This window comes from Denticeps clupeoides, chromosome 2, assembly GCF_900700375.1.
Source record: "Denticeps clupeoides chromosome 2, fDenClu1.1, whole genome shotgun sequence".
Classification (NCBI taxonomy): domain Eukaryota; kingdom Metazoa; phylum Chordata; class Actinopteri; order Clupeiformes; family Denticipitidae; genus Denticeps; species Denticeps clupeoides.
The window spans coordinates 27,453,844-27,480,266 of NC_041708.1; the positions used below are offsets into that span (position 1 = coordinate 27,453,844).

The 26,423-nt window shown below is 45.3% G+C and overlaps 1 protein-coding gene across 1 annotated transcript; it reads left to right on the forward strand.

The window, feature by feature from the left end:
* The first annotated feature begins 2,365 nt into the window (after window positions 1–2,365).
* On the forward strand, window positions 2,366–26,129 carry gnal (guanine nucleotide binding protein (G protein), alpha activating activity polypeptide, olfactory type). Its single transcript, XM_028964389.1, has 12 exons — window positions 2,366–2,920; window positions 3,071–3,143; window positions 3,430–3,484; window positions 3,634–3,753; window positions 9,952–10,049; window positions 22,110–22,164; window positions 22,344–22,417; window positions 22,889–22,947; window positions 23,106–23,226; window positions 23,332–23,462; window positions 23,849–23,916; window positions 24,047–26,129. Exons 1-12 carry the CDS (start codon window positions 2,782–2,784, stop codon window positions 24,191–24,193), a joined length of 1,140 nt encoding a protein of 379 aa, XP_028820222.1. The 5' UTR covers window positions 2,366–2,781; the 3' UTR covers window positions 24,194–26,129.
* Window positions 26,130–26,423: the final 294 nt, after the last annotated feature.

The following is a 26,423-nucleotide window of genomic DNA, read 5'->3' on the forward strand; positions in this document are numbered from 1 at the left end:
CAGCTTGCCAAACTCAATGTAATGACTTCCACTGATATTTTTCGTCTCGCTGCCCTTTGTTATTTAAGCAGCGGTTCGCCGCACGTTGCCCCATTCTTGGCACACGCTCGCATACACAAAACTCTCAACTGTTTTGCTGTTACGGCTCTCATTGATTTCTAAATTTGTCCATCCCATCCTGTGGAAACTGGCCCGAAACCAGCCTGTGGGGTAAAAGTTCATGCAAACCAAAACAAAAATATGAGTATTACACAGCAGGAATGTGTTATAAAGGATCACACGGCACGGGGCCAAGTTTGTGAGAGATTATTTATTTGACACCGAAGTCCTGACGCTTTGACAATTCCAGCTTTTGCCTTCCAACAGGTGATGCTCAAGAACAAACGGAAGTAACTTTTATCAGTGACCTTTTAATCTTCAATGATCTGCCTTCACATCATAAGGAAGTGAAAGTGAAGTGATTGTCATTGTGAAACACTGCAGCACAGCACACGGTGACACAACAAAATGTGTCCTCTGCTTTTAACCATCACCCTTAGTGAGCAGTTGGCAGCCATGACAGGCGCCCAGGGAGCGGTGTGTGGGGACGGTGATTTGCTCAGTGGCACCTCAGTGACACCTTGGCAGTTCGAGATTCAAACCCTCTGATTACGTGGCAGCTTCCTCACCCGCTAGGCCACCACTGACCCAAGATTAAATCATATTAAAAACAAACACTTGCAACATTCTTCAGAGCTCATAAATTGTGTGGATGTTTTAAAAAACGTAAAGAAAACTAATTTTGATCTAACTCTCATGAAGTAAATGGCCCACCCAAAAAAATAATTTCAATACAAGGTTTTGGCCAGAAGAGGGCGCACATTATACACATCACCCTCAAAGACCCTCCCCACCTGCTGGATTTACTCCACCCTAAAAGCACAGTTTGGAGTTGCCACCAAAAGTGCCGGGGTCATTTGCATTCACAGGAGCCATAATCCTGCTGTCTGACCCAGTAAGGTCAACTTTGCATGCAGTTTCCGTATTCTGCACCGGAAAATCTTTCCACTGTCCCAAGGATGATGTCGCTCCCCTCAGGGCCGCTGTACCGTGCCATAATGATTGCATTGACTCTCGTCTTGTAGACATAATAAAAATATTTGCCACCTATGTCATCCCATTTGAATGTTTATAGTGAAAGCAGAACTTTAGGTGTACATGTTACGTTATTTTGCAACATGCAACTTGTAACCTGAGAGTAATTCATTGCATTTACCGTTTACCAAAATGGCCTGCAATACTCCTGAGCGTAAACGTATGCATTGGAGTGTTTGTGCAGTATACATTGGGTAGCATGGACACCTACACTCGTGCAGTTGTCCCGCTATTACAGGTAACAACACGTCGCTTCTCTACGCAGGAGCCTGATCTGCTGTCACCGCTGGTATGCAAACTCGGGGCCTCATTTGTTTAAAGTCCGCTGTATTTGCAACGCGCTTGCTCGGTGAAGGGTCTGAGGTAGGCCCGGTGGCCGGTATTTTCTTATGTCATGCACATGCACATGCACACGCACACAACCTGCACCGTTCCCACTTTCATCACAGGCTAATATTAGAAAGGCGTTTCTTTTTCGATGCTTTATCGGTTGCGGATTCTGAGAACAGCGTTGCACAACGCGTCTCTTGTCATATTTGTTGGGGCAATAGTTTCTATTCTTAGAGGAGATTGCTCAAACAGGCTGTTATAATGACTATATATAAAAAAAAGTCCTTGACTACTTTGGACTCTCGTTCTAAAGTGTTGCGAAATCGAATGTGAATTTTTATCCACTGGCCGGTCGAAAATAAATAAGACGTACAATAACCAAAATAGTAGCTTCCATTTTCCTAAATTGCTAATTGTCCCAAGGCTTGCTCCGTATAATAAATATCCTATGCAAAAGAGAAATTCTGCCGAGTTTACTTACATTTACGGCATTTATCAGACGCCCTTATCCAGAGCGACTTACAATCAGTAGTTACAGGGACAATTTCCCCCTGGAGCAACTTAGGGTTAAGTGTCTTGCTCAGGGACACAATGGTAGTAAGCGGGATAGGCGAGTGTGTTACACACTAGGCTACTACCACCCTTACTACTTATATTTAGGGTACAAATTTCAAGGTGAGGTTTTCTTCGCATTCATTGGTTATTGTCGTACAGTATTGTGTGTGTGTGATATCGTGAAATATTGCACAACATTCAGATGTAACGGTAGAACGTTTAACGCGGATGAACATCGTGCATCGTGTGCGGGGGGCCGGGGGGCGCCGGGTCTGGGGCCGGCGGCGAGGAGCGCCACTTCCTGCCGCCGCCGCTGGGGGCGCTGTCGGGCCGGAGCCACACGGACGCGAGCGGCGATCTCGGCAGAAAAATAGAAGACGGGGAAGCAGCAGCAGCAGCGGCGGCGGCGGCGGCGAGAGAGGACTGGCTGGCGGGCGGGCGTCCAGCTACAGCCCCTTATTTATACCCTCCATGTGTCTTTTTACCCTATTTATGATGCACATATTTATTGGATTGGACTGAATATTTTCTGCGTCGGGCCTTTATATATATATATATATATATATTTATATATATGTAAAGGGGCTGAAGAAGAACGTTTCCTTTCCTTTTTTTCCCCTTTTTAAACCCCCCCTTCGAACGCGACGGGGAAAGTGGCGCACGGATCGGTCGCCCCTGCTTTCGTCGCCTGTTAGACCGGGAGCGCGGATCGGACCTCGCCGTTTCCTCGACGCGTTCGTGCTGCGCGAGGGCCGACGGAAGATGGGGTGTTTGGGGAACAGCAAGACCGAGGACCAGCGCATCGACGAGAAGGCGCAGCGCGAGGCCAACAAGAAGATCGAGAAGCAGCTGCAGAAGGAGCGGCAGGCGTACAAAGCCACGCATCGGCTACTTCTGCTGGGTAAGACGGCAGAGGACCGGGCTCCGGCGACACCCCCACCTCCAGCCCACATAGGCAGTGGTGACAGCTTCTCGGGCGGCCGGATTTCATCGCTGTCGCGAGGTTTATTTATTTGTTTTTTTTTTTTTTTTTATTCTTATTTTTATTAAGGTGCCGGAGAATCCGGGAAGAGCACGATCGTCAAGCAGATGCGGATCCTGCACGTCAACGGCTTCAACGCGGAGTAAGTGGCCGCCGTGTCGCCTCCGCGGGGCCTGGTGGCGGTCCGAGGCCCAGCAGCAGCAGCATGGCGACAACGCTGCCGCGTCCAACCCGATTTCAGCAGCTGTCGGCGAGATAAAGACGTCACCTTGTAGCTCGCCGTAAAAAATACAAATAAGAACAACAGCGGCATTAGAAATAAAACGTCAGGCGTTCCTGCTTTATGTCATGCACCATCGATAGGTGTATGACAGAAGCGCACAGTGATGAGGTTAAAATGTCACGGCTAACCTTTCCTTTCGTTTCAGAGAGAAGAAGCAAAAAATCTTGGACATTCGAAAAAACGTCAAAGACGCCATAGTGGTACGTTTTGGCGCACGCTTTGTTTATGCTCGCGCCCGGCGCGACGGCCCATCCGGCAATCCCATTTTTCTGATTAGATTGGCTTATCCACAAGTTTATCCCGTATTCACCCCCGATTGATGTCAGTGTTTGTTCCATCCGCTTCCTAGACGATAGTTTCGGCGATGAGCACTTTAATTCCCCCCGTTCCTCTGGCCAACCCGGAGAACCAGCCGCGGGCCGAGTACATCAAGAGCATAGCCCCACTCTCCGACTTCGACTACACGGAGGTAAGGCCTACCCGCCCGCCCGCCCACCCAGACGTTCGTCGGTCTGTCTGCATGTCTCTTGCTGTGCACCGTTTATGTGGATACTTTCTGCCCCATAACAGCCTAAAAGCGTAAAATAAAATTAAAAAACAAAAGAACAGCCTCGGGTCTACCTTGTGCACCATGTGACCCCGGCAGCGCTTCGCCTTTTAAGATACAACTGCGCTTCCACCGACATCAGAGCGCCGTGTGTTGCTAATCTGGGTACGAGGCGATGGAAACTTGACACACGTCCGCCACCGATGTACGCTGCGGTGTATTTACAGTCGCAGGCAGGGCATGGCAGGCGTCTGTCCGCCATCCAGTAGGCGATATCGCCTTTTCCAGACTTGGGGACGCGGTGCAGCATTTGTGGCACGTCTGATACACATATGGGCTCCTTCGATGGCTGTTGTAACGTTGCTTCTATGTCGTGTCGGATAAGGATGAGCCTGAAAATTCAAATCCCAGGTTCAAATCCCACTTACTACCATTGTGTCCCTGAGCAAGACACTTAACCCTAAGTTGCTCCAGGGGGGGACGGTCCCTGTAACTACTGATTGAAAGTCGCTCTGGATAAGGGCGTCTGGTAAATGCTGTAACACTGGAACACATGCTGGGAGATTTCGCCACGTCTTTTTGGATGCCACATAAGTCGAGTTTTTAGTGGGGTGAGCGGGGTTCCTAGAAAGGCTCTGAGTAATTGATTTTGGATGTTTCGTGCAGTGCGTGCTGAGGTGTTTGAATCAAAGACTTTCTATTTTGCAGCGGAGAAAATAGCGCGACGCAGCCAGCGTCGGGAGGGTCAGAGATAGCCAGACAAGGCGAGGGCTGTTAGCACCACAGTGTTACGAAAGAACATTAACAGTCGCCTCTTTTTGTGCAAAAATAGCCCGCACTGTGTAACCGGTGCTACAGGCTAGTTGGAAGAGTTGAGAGTGGGGGTCACTCTGTTGAATATTTGTGTTCGACTTTGTTTGTTCATTTTGCGTGTGTCTGTCATGCTTTTGTTACCTAACGCAATCTAATTCCGGTGACGCACCGGCGAGGTCCCATCGTCACTTGGAAACTCGGCCTACTGTATGTCTGCTGGGATGAAAAGCCTTTGTTTCCATCAGTTACTAGGCCTTAAACTCCAAGGCCATTGAGAACCAAGCAGTCTTATGATTGGTTGGGCAGTTATTCCATTTAACCAACAACGAATCTAAAAAACAATATTGTGATAAATAAAGTGCATAAGTAATGTGAAGTGTATATAAGTAATAATAAAGTATATCAATAAATATAATACTACCATGAGGATTGTTGAGTTATAAATAGAACATTACTTTTGAGTAATGAAATGTCATTTTGGACACTGTTGGCGCGAGCGCCATAAATTGAGCTAATTACGTAATGGCGCTTTGCTTTTTTTTGGTGGATGAACATTTCAGGCCAGCAAGTCACACGTGTTTTGTCCTCCCAGTTGGACAAAGTAATAACAACAACCTTCATTTCTTAATTAGGCCAGAATCACAAACCTGTACGTCTCCATCCAGACGTGCTTCTAATCCAGCGGCCCGACGAGCACCTCGACCTGCCGTAATTTCGCCACTGATCATTCCTTAAGAGTGTCTTTGCACAAGTGCGACTAGTGAATAAACACTGATTGGCCCAGACTCCGTGTCTGTGAAGTAGAATCTTTTCATTCATACTGTGGATCACGGCTGTGATCCGGCTGATCCGCACATTTCCGTTTGTATTTTGCTGGTTTAGTTATAGTGGTTTATAAAAAAAATATATATATATTAAAACTGAAATGGCCGGAAATCTAAAATTGTCCAAATGCACCAAGCAACACATTCCATTGAGATATTCTGAGATTTAAGTATTTTTTGCATTTGGAACATTATTTATGTTGGAAGAGCAGAGCTTGTTCAGAAGAAGTATGTCGCCGTTCCGGTTATTTTATGCACGGACATCCGTGGTGAGGGAATGGTTAAGGAGCCAAGAGAAGGACACCCCTCTCCGTCTCGGTCTGTCCGTAGGGCAGTCAACTACACACTGTGTTCATTCTCAATGGGTCACGAGACTCTCCCTGAGCTCCTGCCCTGAGGAGTGTCTCCAGCTTCACTCACACTCACACACACACACACACACACACACACACAGCTAACCTAACCTCAATAACCATCTTCTTCTTGTGGCAATATGGACATATGGTCTATGTAACACCATGAGATGAGGGCCTTTTGTACATCTTCGTCTGGGTCCCGACCGAGGAATTTTAGTCATTCATTTGGTAGTTTACCATTGAGGTAATTGAGGTGCCATTGTTCGACGGCCTGAAAAGACGAACGGTGTCAAGTCAGTGTAAAGTTAAGCAAAAGATGTGAGAGGTTTCAGGGTGCAAAAGGACACGGGCCAGCACGCACTCCTTCTATTAATGTTTGACGTTTTTTAACTCCACGGAGCGAAACCTTTGTACGCGGTTGATTACATGGTACCTTAGGTGTTTCTTCTGGCGCTAATCACAGAACCGAAGAAGATTTGACGACGACCGTCTGATGCCTCATGAAGATGGTTCCACTTTCGACAGTTCTTGAACTTGGAAATAGTTCCAAATCATCCATAAGGATGAGGAAAATACCGTCTGTTCATCAGGTTCCAAATAAAAGTGCATCGCGTAGGTCGAACTGGCAAAGTCTCAAAGTTAGCGAATTTTAGGATGCTAATTGGTCCTCAACCTCGGTATTCGGCGCGTGTGTGTGTTAGGTATCTGGGCCCGCGGTGACACTCCGTGTTCTGACACCTGTTGCATTCATCATCGTGCGACGTGGCCGACGGGTTACCTCAGAGGCCAAGGGTCGGCATCTCTCGGCCCGCCTAGTGTTCCTGAAAGGCCGCTTATCACATCCATTTCGGGGCTGGGTAGTTTTTTTTTTTTTTTTTTTCTGCCACGGTGACCGTAGTCAGCAATTCACACCTGCATTTTTTTCTTTTTCTCGTTCGGCGTAAGCCCGTCTCCACGTAGTTCACTTGGCTGCTCTGGGCGGGGTCCGGGCGTGCGTGCATGCGCGCGCGCGGCCCAGGGGGACGCTGGTGACAGTGCGGAGGAATGGGAGGGGACGCCCAGAGCAGCTGCGGTTGTCATTAGCGGGGCCCCGGGGACGCCCAGGTAGCTGTGTTTAACCGACTCCTAATGACTCTTTTGCCATCACCCCGGCGCTAATGAAAGCTCAGGTAGAGCGAGGCCCGGCTGATGAAAGGGCGCTAATGGTCGTTACGGACTGTTTTCTTGTTTTTGTGTCGCGTTGGGCTCCCCGGGCGCGATATCAGTCGCACCGCGTCCCCTCCGCTGGGGACCCCGCCGAGAGGCCTGAAGAGCTGCCCCTGCTGCACCTTCTGTCGGACTTGTCGGAAAAACTGATCTCCACTTTTTCCTTTTCCCCCTGCTTTTCATCCGGAAGCTTTGCCGGCGGAGGCAACTGATTGGAAAATTGGCAGCGAATTCGAGATGTTGATGTTGGTTTGGTGATGCGGCTGCCCATCCGGTGTTAGACAGGCGTTTTACTCTTCCAGACAGCGTGTACCATCAATCATTAACCCCCCTTTATTAAACTATACGACACGATCTCAGGCCTCAGCGGTCAGCTGTTACCGTGCGGATGAGCAGACAGCGCCCCGCCAGGCTGAACGTATCAGGGTTAATCTTTGACGGTCCCGCGACGGCACCCTTATGCAAAGGGTGCCGAAATGTCAGCGCCCCTGACTTGGCTGATCATTTATCAGCCAGATGGAATATTTCCTTAATACTGTGGCAGCGTCTTACTTACTTAAAACTGTAGGCAGCGGACTAGTGAATATTCAAATGCATTTCGGCCCCCCACTGCCGTCCTGGTCCTGAACTGATACCGCACCGCACATTTCACCCACAGCCATGAATACTGCAAGATAACGCACTGCGAGGGGGTCAGTTTCACTCTATATGATGAAATCTCTGTTGTTTTCATTTATTGCTGCTTATAACACAGGTAGCAATGCTTATTATTAACTATGTTGCATGCATTTTTTTTGTTTTGAGGTCAGCGATTAGTTCAATTGTTTGCCTTTTCCTAAAGTATAAGAGGACCGGCCTGGTCACACGATATTTCAAAAATATGCAAGGAAGTTAGCTCGCTAGCTAAACAGGCAGTGTAAAATTAGGCAGCTTAAAGTTAAAGTGAAGTGATTGTCACATGTGATACACAGCAGCACAGCACACGGTGCACACAGTGAAATTTGTCCTCTGCATTTAACCCATCACCCTGAGTGAGCAGTGGGCAACCTTCTGATTACGGGGCCGTTCCTTAACCGCTTTATTGTGTTTATTTAATCCTTGCACCTTGCATGCGAGTTATGGTTATGCTGGGTGGCTTCACTCGAGGCTCTACGGTCCAAAATTCTGAGATTAAACAGACGTTAGATCAAGGTTACATGAGGCTTATTTATGTATTCAGCTGACCTGTAGGTTTGAACCGTTCTAATAGTACTGGCCTTTTCTTGTTTTGAGTTAAACTCGTGTATTCTACATGTTTTATGAGATGAGTGATACGGAGGCCTGACCCTTAATGCAGCGAGTGGTGGATTCTGATGCTGACCCGGTAAGACCTCAAAAGTCCATGTCCAGCCAGACAAACTCCTTGCATCTCAAATCGCACATTTCCGCGAAGCGAATGAACACTGCGCAGGTGTAATAAACCGGTGAGCATTTTTAATGGCGCTTATTGGGACGCGCCTATGCGGGCAGGTCTGTGAGGTCGTCCTCTCTCTTCCACGGCTTCCGGCACGAACAGCGAGTTCATCGTTTTCGACCAGGAAGCGCTGGTGCTTTGCATGAACTAAAGAATGCCCCGCGCAGCAGGGTTAACCAAGAGGAAGTGGCGGGCTCATAATAAACCTGAACTAATCCGCGAGGGCTGTCCATTGTAAATAATTAGTAGTTCGTAATACTTTCGTACGGAATGGAAGCCGTGGTTCTTTGGCGAGCCGAAGTCAGGAAGTGCTGTGGCTTGTTTTGCACCGGGGAGGTTGTTTTTGTCTTTCTGTCACAATTTGTTTTGCTTGTATTGTGGTTATTATGTGATGACCCCACTGGGGGACTAATTACCGAACGACAGACTTTACTCTCCGGGGACGGGTCGGGGAGGAAAAACAACTCTCCTTCGGAGAAGACTCCTCTCCGCCTCTCTTCTTCTCCTTCTCGTTCTCTTGCCCCTCCCATCCGAACAGCCCTGCGCGGTCGCCGCTCAGAGTGTGTGATTTCGAGCCGCGGGAGTCCTCCGTTCGAAACGCCATATCAGTGTGACCTCTCACCTCACCACCCTGTAATTTACCTGGCATTCAAACCAAGCAGAAGTTGGGGGTGGCAAATATTCGCCCCGAGTCCACCGCAAAATGGCAGCCGTCAGCATAAAGGAGGGACTCTCGCCCGCTTCGTGATTTAATTGATTTTTTTGTTCTTATTTGAGTGAACATTCACGCAGAGAAAGGATCAGAGAGACGGAGACAAGCGAGTCTCCGTTTTCATTGGTCCCTTATGAATTTTCATCGCCGTGTTGTACTTTACATTTGAATAAGGGGGATTCTTCTGACTCCGGGCTGTGAGTGGATGCAGCATGTTTCCTGTGCAAAATGCATATATAATAATGATAAAAATAGCCGTACCTAAAAGGTTACTCGTGTCTTCATTTTGTTTGCATCATGATGTAAACGTAGGGTGTAGATTTTTTTAAAATGCATTGCTTTTTTAAGGTTAAGGTTGTGCCGGTGGTGCATTGATTGACTAATTTACTGTGGGTACATATCCGATATTTGACATGCCCGTGTAACTTGTGTGGGAAAAAATTAATGTTAAAAAATAATGACCTCGTATTAGGGGTAAAAAGAAGTTTAAAAAGAGGACCTGGTTGTAGCTGATTTCAGGTCATGTGATAAAGGGTATTTCACCTGCTCTAGTTTTGAGTGGGAGAGCAGTGACACACTTTTCATGCAGTGTGTGTGTGTGTGTGTGTGTGTGTGAGACAGAACCTTATTTAATTTAAATGCACTTTTCATGTGTGACTGGGTGTATTAGCTCATTTTTCTCAGACCATTCTGAGAGCAAAAGAAAAAGGTGACTGTGCATTTGTCTTTATTTCCGATGTTTCTCTCCCCCCGCAGGAGTTCTTTGACCACGCCAAGCACCTGTGGGAAGATGAAGGTGTGAAGGCGTGTTTCGAACGTTCCAACGAATACCAGCTCATCGACTGTGCACAGTAGTGAGTAGCCGTCTTACACTGGCATCCCTTCCTGTGTTTCTCTAGCCCACTTCCCCTGGCTGGTTCCTCATGCGGCTGTGCCTCTTCCGCGCCGCGACATTTCAGGCCGGCCGCATGGAGCTCGCGTTTTAACCTCTCAGAAACGAGAGAACTGAGGTGTAAAGTTCTGCTTGCTCTGTTCATCCGTGCTGGTAGTGCCCCAGAGACACTTACAGTTACCACTTTAAGTGCAACAGATCCTGTGCCCATGGAGATTCTTGTACTGCTGTACATGTTTCTTTTCATTCATGTATTTAAATTCACTTATTACTGGGCCTTTTAGGGTTAATGTGGAGTTAAGAGAGTTAATAAAGGATGCGGTGCTAGTTGAAGGTTTACAGGTCTTCACACTTTGTGGACTCGGCATCACCCTCTGGAACACAGCGGGCAACGTCTGGTTTTGCACAAACTTGTGGTGCCCATGCAGCTGCAGGAAACGTTGGCGATACGGGAACCATGAATAAATCATGAGACATTAAAACATTTTCACTAGTGAAGGGAACAGCGCACCGTTGCAGGAAGCCAGCCAGGGCCAACCCGTTAGCCGCGGCGCTCCGACCGCGAGACAGGCACGAGCCGCACGCCCGTAATCTAAACTGTTGCCATGCCCTGTCGCGCCAGTGACCCACGATGCCACGGCAGCGCCCGCGGACCCGTGTTCGACTGCTAGCGGGCTATCTCATTTCCATTGACAGTATCTGGTGTTGACATACCCAACGACAAGCTGACACCCGGCTGCTGGCTGGCAGGAAGGTGACCTGGGCGCAGCTGCGGGTGCAGGGGGGCAAGGAGGTGCATGGGGTTTGGCGGGAATTTATTTCCTTTTTGCCACCGCGGTCCCGGAGAACCGCATCACCGGAGTTGAGTTTTGCTGAATCTCTATCTGGCCAAACAGTCTTTTCATTTAGGGCCTTTGAGGCCGAGTACAGATTACACAACCTTTAAACAGATATGGCTTTAAACCAAACTTCCTTGTTCTCATTTGTGATGAGCTTGATAAATGTCCCTCATTAAATTTCACAATATTTTTTAGATTGTTGATCAACATATTATTTGTTAAGTCATAAGTAAATTTGTCAAGACGATACCGATCTTATCAATACATTTACATTTATGCCATTTATCAGATGCCCATATCGAGAGCAACTTGCAGTCAGTAGTAACAGGGACAGTCCCCCCCCCGGAGACACTCAGGGTTAAGTGTCTTGCTCAGGGACACAATGGTAGTAAGTGGGGTTTGAACCTGTGACTTTGGTCTTCTGGTTCATAGGCGAACCTCCTTAAAATGAACATTTTCTGGTTCATTATTAGTATTAATGTTTGTATTTGCTTATTTGATTATTTTGTAGTGTTTTTTCCCCCCGGTGTGTGTGTTATATTTGTTTGGATGTCAGTATGAATGCATTATTGATAGGTATTATTATGCTAGGTCTAGTTTGCTGCGTGAACACTGTGCGACGGAGCTAATGCCAATAAGTCTGCATTTTCCTGTTTCTTAGCCATGGCTTAATAGTCCTTTATAATTTGGACTGTCCTGTGCTCCAGTTCTCTTTCTTTCCGCAATCCTCTGCTGTAGTAACGTGTGTCTGCATCTGAATTGATTGATTTGATTTTGGCTATATTTGGCCACCCGTTCCAGGCCATTGGAACATGTCGACTAATGTATGTGCGTGTGGTTGAAAAAGTGTATGGACCGGACTGATCACTTCTGGGCATATTTGTTTTCCCATTTCGTTTTTTCGTGGGTGATGATTCCTTCGCAGTTTTGATTCGGCCACAATGGGGCTCTTTGTTGCCCATCACAGACAGCACATTTAATATGATATAATATCACTGTGTTTAATAACACATGATCAGCAGAATTTGATGTGGGTCAAGCAGGCCTGACGTTGCCATCATCCGTTGGTCTAGAAGTGGCAGTGTGGGGTTTTTAGCCAATGGCCGTTTCACCGGGGACCTTTCAGAACGGCCTTTTTATAAAGGGCCACCCACTCTGCAGCATGTCACCAAATGCAAACATTTCCCTATCTTCAGCATCATTCAGCAGCTTTTGCATGAGCATCGTGCGTGTCTGGGGTAAACACACAATGTTGAGGATCTGTGTGGTCAGAGGCATCCAGTGCCCATGTTCATGCTACTCAGTAAAACAACCCAACAGTCTCCCGTGTGTGTGTGTGTGTGTGTGTGTGTGTGTACAAGCGAACTGTTGCGCATTTCCTGCTCGTCCACAATAGGAAGCGGCAGATACTGTTGATAAGAGCCCAGCCCAGCACTCAGTGACTACAAAGGCGAGCCTGTTGCTAGAAGTGAGGCCTGCGTCTGTGTGTTGCACTCTGTCTCACCACCCAGATGCTCCCTGCTGGCCAAACCGCGGTATACGGCACAACTAACGCGTTACCGTTACCAGCCGGCGACAGTTATCAGGGTGCTGGCCGCTGTTATTAATATGTCGAGGTTATGCAATGTGCAGGATGTCGGTTGAGGCTCACGCGAACCAGTTTTACCCGTTTAATTCCTTATGCGGTGACTTAGTTACCCTAAGCAAATCTCCCAGGAGCTTGAGGAATATCCTGGAATTTTTCGGAATGTTACCTCCGGCCCAGCAAAATTAAGAAAGGAATGAGAAAAAAAAAATAGTAGATCCATAATGTCTGTGATGATTCTCAGTCATCCAGGTGAATTTGTCTGAAAGTTGAGTCATGGCATATGGACGCTCTTTCTTTAAGGTAGAGACGTTTCATTCTGCATCCACAGAACTTTGTCAATCTGAGGGAGGTTGGCTTGTGCCCGCAAATTTATCCTCCAGGTTGGTTTCACCTCGCTCCTGCCTTGAATAGGCTCGTCAAGTGAAACAAAGGCAGGGGGAGGGGGTGGGTGGATGTGACAGCCCCGCCCTGGCAGCTCCTCCTGCCCCCATTAAGCGGGTCGTTAAATGTGGCCAACCTGGTGGACGTGTGAATTGGGCCTGATTTTCCTGTGGATGGATGAGAGGGCAGCAAAATAGGTTGGAGATAAGTTGTGTGTCATAAAATGGATAAATTTGTGGGCACAAGCCACCTTCCCTCAGATTGACAAGTTCTAAGTTCTGTGAATGCAGAATGAAACTTTTCTACATTAAAGAAAGAAAGTCCAGTTGCCATGACTCAACTTTCAGATAGATCCATGATATTCTAATAAAAAAATCTTAACAGGCCAAGAGAGCTATCAATTATTTCTATTTGTACTCAATAGATTGAATTTTTTATTTGTGTTATTTGCGCATGTGCGACCCACTGATTGACAGTGATAAATGTCATCCTTTATTTTCTGTGCACATCGATGCCTTATTTCTTGCTGCGTTCCATTTTCCGTGGAAGTCGGAATGGGAATGAGTCATGCATGAGCGTTGAATGCGTCCCCCATGCAACAAGCCGGAAACCTCAAACAGCTATTGTTAGCAGTACCTGCTCAGAGCAACGCAATGTGTGGTATTTTGCACATGCAAAAACGTAGCAACGTGATGACAGGCAGCTCCTGCACACTGCTCTGTGTACGCCTGATGGAATGGAAACAAACGAGTAATAAACTGATAAGTACTACGACTGTGCTACGTTCATGCTCAGGCCAGGCACTTGGTGGCCAGGCCAGGCACTTGGGTTGGTGACATAGAGTAGGAGTTCAGAATTCAGGGTGCATTCCTGAATCCCTCAATTTGGAGAACCGTAAAGCAAGGCATTATGGGACTTGTGGTCCATTAAAAGCTCAGTGGAGCATGCATCCGGTTGGTGGTGCAGCTGATCAGCATGTCCGTCACATGATCTTTGTCACATTTTCTAAAGATTCATTTCCCCATGTAATTGTTTTTCTGCCATGGCCCCGCTCTCCGCAGATGCTGTGTCCGGCATCTGATTCGCTGCTGATTACTTATGTTTAGATGGCTGTGGCCTTCTGCGATTTATTAATTGGCCTTATGTCAGCGCTGTGCGCGCTTGTTGTATTCTCGGGATACACTGCACAAGCCCACCGTCGAAATGAGCCTAAGCGAATTAGCCGGCTACTCGTGCCGCCTCCGCCTCGCCTGTTAACCAAGTGCAAAAATGGCAAGTGGTAAACAACAAAATCTATTTTTAACACAAAGCCACTGGTGTGACCCAAAAACGGGGCTCACTGCAGGTAAAGTCAGCAAAACAACAGACCCATGCTGGAGCTTTCGAAATAACGTTGTGGCTTAATGGGACTTACTGTTCCATGTTTTTTTTTTTTTTTTTTTTAACGCAAGGCACATCGGCAGCTCGGCTGATGAAGATTTACCACCAGCGTGTATCACAATAATGATTTTGTGGTTTGAGTATAGACACTCCATCATTAGATTGCATAATACGCGCAGTTTTAATATTCTTAGTATCGTGCTAGGGCCTAAAAGGTTTGCACGCGTTACTGGTTATTTGCATTAACTGTAATTTACCCTAATTTCATATGCCAGATTTTGCATGACTGACCAACATTGGTCTGTTCACATACAGGTGGACTTATATTAAATAGAAAATCTATATTCGAAAAAGGATTAGATCATTTTGGGAGTTTAATTTCAATTATAGTAGTGCTGTTTGGCTGGTAATTCCCTTGAAGGATGTGTTCTTGCCCAGCAATGAGATTTTTGTCAGGTTCAGTCTGAAACTCTTCCGCGCGTGTGGAACTTTGGAAGATTTTGAAATCAGGAAGATTTTTTTGGCCAAATGTGATTGGCACATTCTTCCAATCACTTGTTTAAAAGAATAGTGCATCATAATGGCATACTATCTATCGTCATACTATACTATCGTTAGTACAGTGGTCAGTATCTCCGCCTGTCACGCGGGAGTCCGGGGATCGATTCCCCGATGGGGAGGCGATGCTCTGGAGCAGTGGTGGCCTAGCGGTTAAGGAAGCGGCCCCGTAACCAGAAGGTTGCCGGTTCAAATCCCAATCCGCCAAGCTAACACTGAGGTGCCACTGAGCAAAGCACCGTCCCCACACACTGCTCCCCGGGCGCCTGTCATGGCTGCCCACTGTTCACTCAGGGTGATGGGTTAAATGCAGATGACAAATTTCACTGTGTGCACCGTGTGCTGCGACAATCTTTTTTTTTTTTTACAGTATATTTTTTTTACAGTATATTTAAACACATATTGGTGTTTTAAAAACCAACAGAATTTTGCCTGTCCTGTGTTATAGGTGAGACGTTATATTCCGATGAGAGGAATGACAGATATCAGGTCGGCTGGGGACAAAATGGCGAAACGGGTTCAACCCCAGTAATCTACGTTTCTGTGTTTTGGTGGTGAAGTGCTGAATGCTTCCCCGTGTGGAAAGGATATTTTCCTTGGTAAAATTCCCGTCCTGTATGCTAAAAAAAAAAAAAAGCCTGACCTAGAGGTGCCTCGCTCTGCAGACATCTGCTGGAAAAACTGTGTCGCAGCACTGAACATTGGGGAGGAAAAAGAGGGAATCCGGCTGTATCAGAACATCCTCTGTGTGTGTGTGTGTGTGTGTGTGTGTGTGTGTGTGGTGGGGGGGGGGCTGCAGTAACAGCTGGAGAGGCGCTGTGGTGCTGCAGCCAGCCTGCGCCGCGCCGCCGCCGCCGCCGTTCCGTCCGGCGATTTCCCTCTCCCTCTCACTGCAGGGTCTCTCGCTGTGTACCCCCTCCTCCTCCCCGCTTATGTAAACTAGCTGTGGAGCTGGGGCAAGCTGGAGCTATTTTTAGCCCCGGTGCTGCAGAGCACAAACCGGCTGCGGGTCACGTGATGCAGACCCAATCAAAGGGAGTATCCCAGCAATGAGCTGTACACAAAGGAAGGTCAGAGAGAGAGAGAGGGAGAGAGAGAGGGTGGAAAATAACGAATGAGAGAAAGACCAACAGTGCATTTCAGCTCAGGCTCCCGGAACCAAGTTCTACTGCACTGGTTGTGTGTGTGTCTGTCTCTCTCTCTTGCAGACACACACACACGTTTGACAGTTCCCATGTACATCAGTCTGTCCCTGGTGAGGGGCCGCCGGCAGCAGGCAGGAAAACGGGTACGCCGCGCTCCTCTGCTCGGATCCGTCATACATTTCCCAGAAGCTCGCGCTCCCCGCGTCTGTCACAGCTGCCTGACGTCGCCGCCGCCGCGTCTGCATGAGCGCTCGCGCTCCCCGCGCGCCGCTTGCGTAACGCGCGCCGCGTCCAGGGAGAGGGCAGCGATGCTGAGCAGCACGTAGTAAAACCTCACACTGCAGTCACGCCGGACCCGTAGTAACGGAAAAACTCCTTCTCTGCTCTCTCGTTCACTCTGAGGTCGGCAACAATCGGGACTGTAACTCGTCTGGTTATTAAAATACAATTAATTATGCAGTAATGTGCTCAAAGTGATGAGCTCACTAATATGTTGTACAGTGTTGACAAGCTGAAAATAGATCTGGTCATAAAGCTGCAGCAAAGTGCAAAATATTTGTTTTTCATTAGTATGTTGGTCGAAACATCTCAGCAATGCACTCCTGTGATTGGTTGGATCGGTCGAGAGACGTGGAATCTGTCTGTGACTAACATCTTACCGCAAAGCGGAGCACATTAAAATACAACTGACGCAGGTCACCATGGGTGCATCCCCACAGTAAACAGCAGGTAAACGTGCACCACAGGCAGTGCGTGTCCAGACCTGTGCAGGTTCTACTTTACTTCACGTGTTTTGAATCCCCCCCCACACATCCAGACATTTACATTTATGGCATTTAAAGTACGACTTACAATCAGTAGTCACAGGGACAGTCCCCCTGGAGACACTCAGGCTTAAGTGTCTTGCTCAGGGACACGACGGTAGTTGGTGCGGTTTGAACCTGTGACTTTGTGGCCTTCTGGCTCGTAGGTGAGTGGGTTATCCAATAGGCTAATAGCAGAGCCGGTAGGAAGATGACAGGCTGCATGCTGGGAAGTGTGAGTGAGGAAGACGAGCAGGGTGTGACCTGCCTGGTCACTTCTAGGATGAGCAAGTAAGGGCGGGGCCAGGGAGGCTCCGGACGACAGGGTCGGGTGTCACGCGGGTGACAAAGTTTCAGCTTTACCCTCGTCTGTTTCACTTTGATCATATGAGGCCTCGATTTATGTTCAGTTCCCAATGGCACAGTTTTTTTGCGCGAGCGGTGCTGATTGGTGAGCTTGTGCATGAGTGTGTGTGTTTTGTGTGACCGGATGCCTCCATTTGTGTGGCGGGGGAGCTGAGAAGAGGAAGAGGAGGAGCACCATCGATGGGGTTACCATGGGAATCTAGCCGTAGCCTGAAACAGGCATGGCCGCCAAACCCTCCGGTTCTCTTTCTGAGGGGAGGATGTCCTCCACCCGCAGGACAGTGGAGGAATAACACACACCACGGCCTGGGCTCTCTGAATCTGGCGGCTGAAGGAGGCAGTGGCCTGTCCGCAGGGCTGCTCCCATCCTGTGAGACCTGGCCCCGAGACCATGCGGCCATACATTATCCAATGGTTGGCATGGCAGCTGCCAAAGGGTTTGCTGGAGCTCCTTCCCAGGGCTCAGAGCCAGCTGAGAGCAGCCTGTGTGCTTCCTGTACATTTCACCGGCTTTTACTGTAATGTCAGGAGCATACAAATGACATACGAGGATAGCAGTAAGGTCACATGTTTCAATTAAATTTCAGATGTTCCCAGATGTCCCACTCTTTACAAGGGGATTGAATATTTGAGCAGAATGGCTGAACTTTGCAGTGAACGCAATACAGTACAATACTGCATATATATATATATAATTATATAACTATTGTATTTATATCTTTTAATTTGAACGTAGACATTGCAAATACTTGCATATTCTGATGATCGCTGCTCCATCTTAACTTGCACCTGGCTGCAGCAGCATCACTAGGCAGGGGTCAACAAGGCCTCCAGGCAACAGACATTTAATGGTAGGTCTTCATTGATCAAATTTCTTCAGTCATTTGAAAAATGACTTTTTATCTGCGAATCTATCATTTCTGTGAATCATTCGTACTGTGAACAATGCTTCATTTGCATCGTGCATTGATAAATTGCATTTATACATTGATGCAAAGTGACAAAAATTCGCCTGTTTTTTTGTGTCAAGCCAAAATAAAATACATTTCATGATTACATAATGAAAAGGAATGCTTGGGATGAGTACAGGAAGTCGCTCTGCAGTTTGGCACGGGATGCATTTTATTTATGGTGACCGAAACATGATATTTAAAGATACAGAGGAATAGTGACTATGATTAATCGGAATTTAGGTTCGTGCTCTGTCAAAAATGGCTGTTATTAATACACAAATGATAATTAACACAGAACTCAGTGCTGTCTAGAAATAGCGCACCCTCCTTAAGGAAAAATCCATTTTTAGCATGTTTATGTAAGACAGATGATGCTCGGGCCAGAAATATCACCCAGGACAGTGAGCAGTTCCTCACTGTCTTCTTGTAAACATCGGCCTTTTCCACAGCTCAGCTTCCAGCCGGTGCCGAGGCTTGGCAGAGTCCATCTTGGGCAGGTATAGCGCATGTGTTTATGCTGGCCAGGCCAGCTGGGTCTGGTTGCGTGGAGGCTCTCCATTCCTGAGGTTATTTTAAACTCCACTCCCAAGTCTCAGGGTTTTGAGGTGCCTGTCTTCATCTGTTTAATGTTTCTGTCAGGATGCGAAATGTCCCCGTCTTCCCTCGCGTAAACTCTGTATTTGAGAGGGAGCGATAGAATGAAGCGGGGAGAGGAGTACCGCGTTGGTCTCCATTTTTCTCACGTGGACTTTTTTTCCCCCCATATCGTTTATCGTGGTTAAGATGAGGGTTGAGTCCCTCTGAGGACTTTGCAGCTTTACAACTGAGACCACTAAGTTCAGGTCCACCTGTGTGTGTTCTTGCATCTTTCACTGTGCACTTGTGTGCATATTATTTTAATGCTTTGCTTTGATGGGAAGGCCAGTGAAACATTGTACTTTGTCTCCTGTAGCAGTGACGGTTCAGAGGTGAACTTTTCTGGTCCATCAGGACCACTGACTGTTGTGCAACGTACAACTGCAACTTCCATTTTAAGGAAATACAAAAAAAACTACCGCAACCAGCCTACAGGTGTGTTAGACTTGTTGTAGCCCCACTTTCTAGAGACAATGCAATGATGTATGATCACAGTAGTCAAAATCTTGGTCTGGATTTTAACCTTTTGGACAAGAAATGTCTGTTGGTATCTAGTGATTTGTTCATTTTATGTGGAGTCGCTAGTTGTGATTGCACACTGAAGGAAGCATGCTGAGTTGCATTCTAATTACACTGTGAACCTTTCAGAAATCTTCAGTGACCCGGTGCATTTTTAAGATGAAGGTAAAACTGGTCCCAGGTCAGCTCTATGAATTGGGTCCATCAATTGAATGCATTTTGAGAACCTCGATGATGTCAGGTTTTCTAGATACTGGATGAAACCTTGACAGCATCATTGTGTGCAGCTTTCACTCATGATAATTTTCCCTGGTTGTTCCTGGTTGATATCAGTATTCTTTTTATATGTTTTATATTGTTTTATAGTGTTGGATTTCATGACTAAACAATGACTTTGTCAATGCAGATATTGCTACAGCCGAATTATTAATTTACTGAGTAAATAATGTGTTATTTAAGAGTCATATTCGGTTAGAACGTTGACCTCTGGTAAGTATTCATGGTGTTGATTTGATACTCTTTTGGTCACACAGGTGTAGGGTTGGCCATTTTAACTAATTTTACTCTTTGAGTAAGTTTTCCAGGAAGTGGGAATTTGACCACGAAAACAGGCACATAATTAGGTGGATAACGTTTCCTGTGAATGTAGCCTGTAGGTTGAACGTTTGTGCAAAGTTCTTTCCTCATATCAGCATATTGGTAGAGACTGTTAAGCAAGCTTATTACCTATAATAAATTGTTATATATGTATGGATCTTTGTTACAAATTGTTACAGGGTGGATGTAGTCTACCGGGAAACACATTCGCCTACGAACCAGAACACTACAAAGTCACATATTCAAACCCCACAAACTGATTGTGAGACGCATTGGACCAGGGTGTCTGATAAATGCCATACAGGTAAAATGTTATAAATCATTTATTTCTGTGAGGTAAAAAATAAACAGGCCTGGAATTCACACTGTTAAAAGAAGACTGGACTACAAATGTACCCTAATTTGATGTATTAATATTAAAATAGATGAATTGTTGACATTTCAAATGTTATTTGAAGATATTTTCGGTCTAAACTGAAAACAAGTTAGACTCCTAGTAATGCTGCTCCTTAAAAAATAATACAAATATTACTGATAACCTGAATTGATGTTGTTTTGACCAATGTTATATTTTTTTTATTTGGTTAGACATTTACTGTAATTATGTTAGACATCTAGTGTAATTATAACTGACACACCCACTGACTAGGTCCTTTCTGCTTTTACCAGCACTGATTTTTCGTTCAAACGTTCTAGAAATACTTCGTAACAATATGGCGACCCCAGCGGAACCCTGGTTTAGGCTTCTCTACATTACAAAAGTCGAAAAGTATTGACCGACGTGTTGTTTTTTTTTCCCTGTCAGCCAATTAAAAAGGGCCTAGAGTTTGATGAAGGTCATCGGTACTGGGTCGCTGAGCGGTGGGATGGAAGTGGGCCTCGTCCCGCCGATGGAATGGTGATCCGAGGCAGAGATCCCTCTGCCCCACTGTGTTGCAATGTCTGTGAAGCAGTCTGAACTTTAGTCCGTTTAGTGCGGCTCACCAGTGCGATGTTTGTGTTTCTATAGCGATGAGGCGCTTGTTTATGGTGAGTTTTATGGCGACGTGTTGATTGATTGATTGTACACTTTTTTTTGGTTCTCATTAAGAAAACAAAACCGCTTTGAAACACTGCGCAAACAGGGATGCATGTTGGTTTTTATTAGCGAATAGTCGCAGCTCTATTCACTAATATTCACTATTCACAAGATTTTAGCCGACCAACAAACGGTGACGGTCAGGTGATATGGACCAGTCTAGTTATTAAAAGTGAAGATGGTCAGCAACCGCTTTGTGTTACATCTAAGCAAGTTTTTATTTTAGCCAAAGTAATTTAGGTCAACGAGATTCCTGAACTGCGCATTAATATGATACCTCACCATGTAAAATCTCATGTGGACAGCAAAATGGGGCCTGGGCCGTGTGGCGTTTGTGTTTGTGTGTGAGCGCCCTCCCCTGTTAAAAAGGTGCAACTGCATGGGCCTTGGCTTTTATTTATTTCGGGTTTTTTTTTTTCTGTCCCCTGCAGCCCTACTTCTTCAAGGGTTGTGTGTCTTCTGACTGCCTGCCTCTGGCTACTCTATTTACTTAAAGGAAAACAAAAAGAGCCCCCCCCCCCCATCATTGCATTCCCTTGCCTTAGAATTTCCAGTCCTGCAATAAAATCTTAATTTTTTTCACATGTTGGTTGAACAGAAAACCTCACCAGCCGCATATGGGAGCCCTCACTGTCTGAATGTATGTCTCTGTTTTTTAGACTGTCATATAAATGAATGAATGGAAACAATGTCTTCCATTGAGAAGTAAGCAGGCGAGATGTTTGTCTGTGCATCATCCTTGTGAATTCTGTTTTATCCGGGTATTGTGCAAATGTCCACTAACCGCAAACTGGAGAAGAAGTGTTTTAGTTAACTTATTCCTATGACACGCATTGCAGTCGATCCAAATGCAAGGATTGTTCTCGGATTTGAGAGTACAGCAGAAAGTACAACTCCCGCCTTTAATATAGTTGGGTGTAGATGTCTGTGTCTTCTGTCACAGTACAACCAAGGAAATGTATGAACTCTAGACTGTGGTCCTGATAACAGCCTCCGAGGTCGAGTGCTGCACATGGTTAGAAGAGGGTCAGGGCTTTGCCTAAAACTGTGTCTTGTGATACTGTGCAGTGTCACCCGTGTCATTGAAGTTTCGTTTCCGGAGGTGATTCTTTTCTTTCTTTCTCTCTCTCCTCTCATCTTTTTTATCCTTTGCTTTTTTTTTTTTTTTTCACCCAACAGCTTTCTGGACAGAATTGACCCAGTAAGCCAGCATGATTACACACCAACAGATCAGGTATGTTGTCCCATTGTAGTTCACGTTCACTTCATGTCTAGTCATGTCTGACTAGACCAGGAACCAGGATAGGCTGAATGGGACCTTTAGATTTAGATTAGCCTAAGAGCAACAAAACCCGTACACGTTGACCTGTTATATTTTTTCTATTTAGAATTATCCGTTGTTCTCACCTGCAGGACTTGCTCCGGTGCAGAGTTTTGACTTCAGGGATTTTTGAAACACGATTTCAAGTAGACAAAGTGAATTTTCAGTAAGTATTTGTTGCCCCCAAATATCACCGTAAATGTAACATTTGCTAATAAACTGTAATAGTTGAATAACAACCCACTATTTTATTAGATGTGAAGATTTTTTACCTGTTTGCGGTCAGCTTCTCATTTTCACCAAACCATACAGTTTTTTTTTAGTTTTGGGTGTAAATGGATGTAATTAAAATTAATAATAATAGGCTGTAATATCCTTGTCTGGTCTTGCGAGGAAAGGCAGACTGGGCTGAATGTAAATGTGAAGATTTGGGTGGTAGTAGCCTAGTGGGTAAGAACCTAAGAACCAGAAGACCCGGGTTCGAATCCGACTTACTACCATTGTGTCCCTGAGCAAGACACTTAACCATAAGTTGCTCCAGGGAGACTGTCCCTGTAACTACTGATTGTAAGTCGCTCTGGATAAGGGCGTCTGATAAATGCTGTAAATCTAAATGTAAATGTTTTCTCTTCGTCAGTATGTTCGACGTCGGTGGTCAGAGAGATGAGAGACGGAAATGGATTCAGTGCTTTAATGGTGAGCAATATAACATGATATAACAGTGGCTAATGAATCATGACATTTTTTTCTGAATTCCACCATCAGTAGAGAACACAGCAGTACAGACAATGCAGATGGGCGTGGTCTGTGATTTAAAAAAACAAATTGTAAGTGTAATTTTGTACTCTATACAGATGTAACAGCTATCATCTTTGTGGCCGCGAGCAGCAGTTACAACATGGTCATAAGGGAAGACAACAGCACCAATCGGCTTCGTGAATCTCTGGATCTGTTCCGGAGCATCTGGAATAACAGGTTTTTGCTCCCGTCTAATCTCTTCAGTTCACCGTGTTAAGAATAGATCTTGAAGTGGAGTGTAGATGTTAAAATGCTGTCCTCTGAATGATCCTCTCTCTGTAGGTTTTTACGAACCATTTCGGTCATCCTGTTCCTGAACAAGCAGGACATGCTGGCTGAGAAGATCCTGGCAGGGAAATCCAAACTTGAAGACTACTTTCCTGAATACACCCGCTACACACCTCCTCCAGATGGTAAACTCACCTGCACGCTCCCGCTTAAATCGGTTTTGCTGAAGTTCAGGTTAGGCACATCAAGACAACCTGGGCATCTCTAGTTCATAGTCTCAGACTGAGCTGGTAACCCCACATAATCATGATAATACTGTCCCTGCAGTGAAGATGAAGATGATACGGCAGAGGGAACAATAGTTTGACAGCTGCACAACAATATCGTCTACAAGAGAGTTGAATCCAATTTAAAAGAAAACCCCAAAAGCATACAGGCAAAAGTAATATTTAAAATAACATTAGTGCTGGATTAAAGAAATTAACTAGTTAAAATGATATGTACGTAGTAAAACATTGATCTTAGAAACATGAGCTGAAGTGTTTCTCCCCTTTTCTTTTTTAAAATGAAGCTGCTGGTGACCCTGGAGAAGATCCGAAAGTGACTAGGGCCAAGTTTTTCATCCGAGATGAGTTCCTTGTACGTAGTGCATTTTTGAAAATCATTTTTGAATGCGATGCAAAATATTCTAGACCTTTTATTATTGCTATTTCCTATATAGCGGTTAATATAACATTAATTTCCGGAACCTTTTGTTTCTGCAATGCAGAGGATCAGCACCGCAAGCGGCAATGACAAGCACTACTGCTACCCCCACTTCACCTGCGCCGTGGACACAGAAAACATCCGCCGGGTCTTCAACGACTGTCGAGACATTATCCAGAGGATGCATCTGCGCCAATACGAACTATTGTGATTGGCTGCTTCACCCTGTGCACGTCCAATCAGAGCTCCGTTCCAATCCCAAAACACAGGCCCATTCAGGGGACTTTCAGAACTACTGACACGTGACAATGTTGTCTGTTTTGCCTTTTTTTTTGTTGTTGTTGTTCTTTAATTTATGGCCCACTGTTCTTTTTTTTAATGGAAGGTTAGGATCTCGTGAGAATGTGTTCATGTGAGTGTGTGTTTTTTTTTTTTAATTTTATTATTATTATTATTCTTAATGCCTTGTTTTCAGGTCATTCCACTAAGCCTTTAGCTACGTTCTGGATTTGCTTTCGGGCTTTTTTCCCATTTTCATGTGGTTGGATGTGGACCAGCTGACTCTGTGTGAACAGGTGGCTGTGCTGGTGGGCGTGGTTTACCTGATGAGCTTCAGTGCAGGTTGCTGGTCTGAAACTTGTCCTTTTGGGTCGCAAAAGCTTGTGAGGGCGTTTCTGCTCATGGGAGAAATTTTTTAATGCACTTTGCATCAGGTGACTCCATGTTGATGGGTGAAGTTCACACGATGTAGCACCACAATATTTATTACTCGTTATTTGTCACTATTTAATTTTTTGAGCATACAGTTGGAGGTCTAGGTAGAGATTTGGGGTTGCCTCTTGGGTAGAAAAGTAGACTAGATGATGGGGGCTTGTGGGTGGACAGAGGGATGCTGGGACGGAGTCCTTGTGAATCCCAGACCGGTCAGCAGGAGCTGCTTGCTGTCTAGAGAGTAAGGAAGCTTCCACACGGACCTGCCCACTCACAAGGCGTCCGAGTGGGCCGCAGCCCTATATAAATATATAAATAAATATATAATATATTTTTTGGGTTTCATTTTACTATCTTAAAAAATACGCAGGATGGGTTCACCTTGCGCAGACTGCAAAATGTCATGTTATTTTGTACACCTTTATTGAGAGGCGAGAGGAATAAGATGAAGAAGAGGAAGGAAAAAAAAAACAATTGTAGAAGATCTTTGTGCCTTGATTACGGCTGTACCTGTAAAATGAGCTCCAATGTATGTTTATTATTATTTTTTGACTGCGCTGTACAGCTTGATGTCAACCCCCGTCCGTAGTGAAGGCTGCCGATGGGAATTTTCTCTTTAGAAATTAAGAATTGTTTTCCTGTTTTTCTGAGAGGATGTTCTTTAGTATAAAAAAAGCAGAAAAATGGGGGGAGTCCTGTAAACAATATGCAAAATGAACCACTTACCTACAGTGATGACCAGATGTTGCATTGACATGACTTATTATTTGTCCTTCTCTGTTCTCCAAACGTTCACTTTTGTTTCCTATTCTCAGCTTTAAAACTTTGGAAATCTTTTGCAGTGTCCAAATCGCAACCTGGTGTTGTTTTATTAGGAAGCATCTTTTTAGATGTAAAGTGTGTGTATGAGACATACACATGCGCGTGTCTGTAGATGTGTGTTTATATGTGTGCGTGACTGCATGCATGTGTACATATATACACCCATATACCCACGCATTGTGTATATATACATGAGTTGTACATCTGCATTTTTTTATATGTGTACATATACATTTATAAAGATGAACTATATTCTATAAATATATATGTACAATTATACATAGTAATGTGTGTGCCTATGCGTATACATATTTATGAATGTCTAGCAAGGTTGTATGCATACACTGGCATACACATGAGCATATATAGGACAAAAACGAAGAAATGAGAAACTAGTGATTCCTTGGTCGTGGAGAGACCTTCACAGTTGCACAGGCATTGTGGACATGTGAGCACTGATAGATAGCTTTTCTTTACACAGATCAGCAGCTTTTCTTGTGCAAGTCTATTCTGAGAGAAAGTGATAAAAAAAAAAAACTTTTGTGTCTGGCCTTTGAGGATTTGGAAAAATATTTTTTTTAATTTTTATTTTAATAAAGAGGCACATTAGGAAACACGTGTCTGGTCTACACTTAAAGTGTGAAAGAATGTGTGATGGGGCTTTGGTCTTTATTTTAAATCTGGAAATTACTGTAACATCTGAAATTAGGGCTGCAGCTAAAATTTATCTGTTTTCATTTAATTGATTAGTTGAGTTTTAAAATTGTCCAAAGAAAGATATGCATTAATCATTTGTTTCCATGAAAAACATATCCATAGTCCAAGCTTTCAAGAATAAGCCTGTTTGATAGAGGATTACAGAGAGAGAGAGAGAGATTTTTTTTTTTTTTTTTTTTTTTTTTTAAGGA

What these genes read in the sequence shown, in the direction of transcription:
- gnal (XM_028964389.1), top strand. Translation starts at nt 2,782, where the DNA reads ATGGGGTGTTTGGGGAACAGCAAGACCGAGGACCAGCGCATCGACGAG. An exon ending in CCGACTTCGACTACACGGAG is followed by an intron (nt 3,754 to 9,951) that starts GTAAGGCCTACC and finishes CTCCCCCCGCAG; the next exon opens with GAGTTCTTTGACCACGCCAA. An exon ending in CTACACACCTCCTCCAGATG is followed by an intron (nt 23,463 to 23,848) that starts GTAAACTCACCT and finishes TTTAAAATGAAG; the next exon opens with CTGCTGGTGACCCTGGAGAA.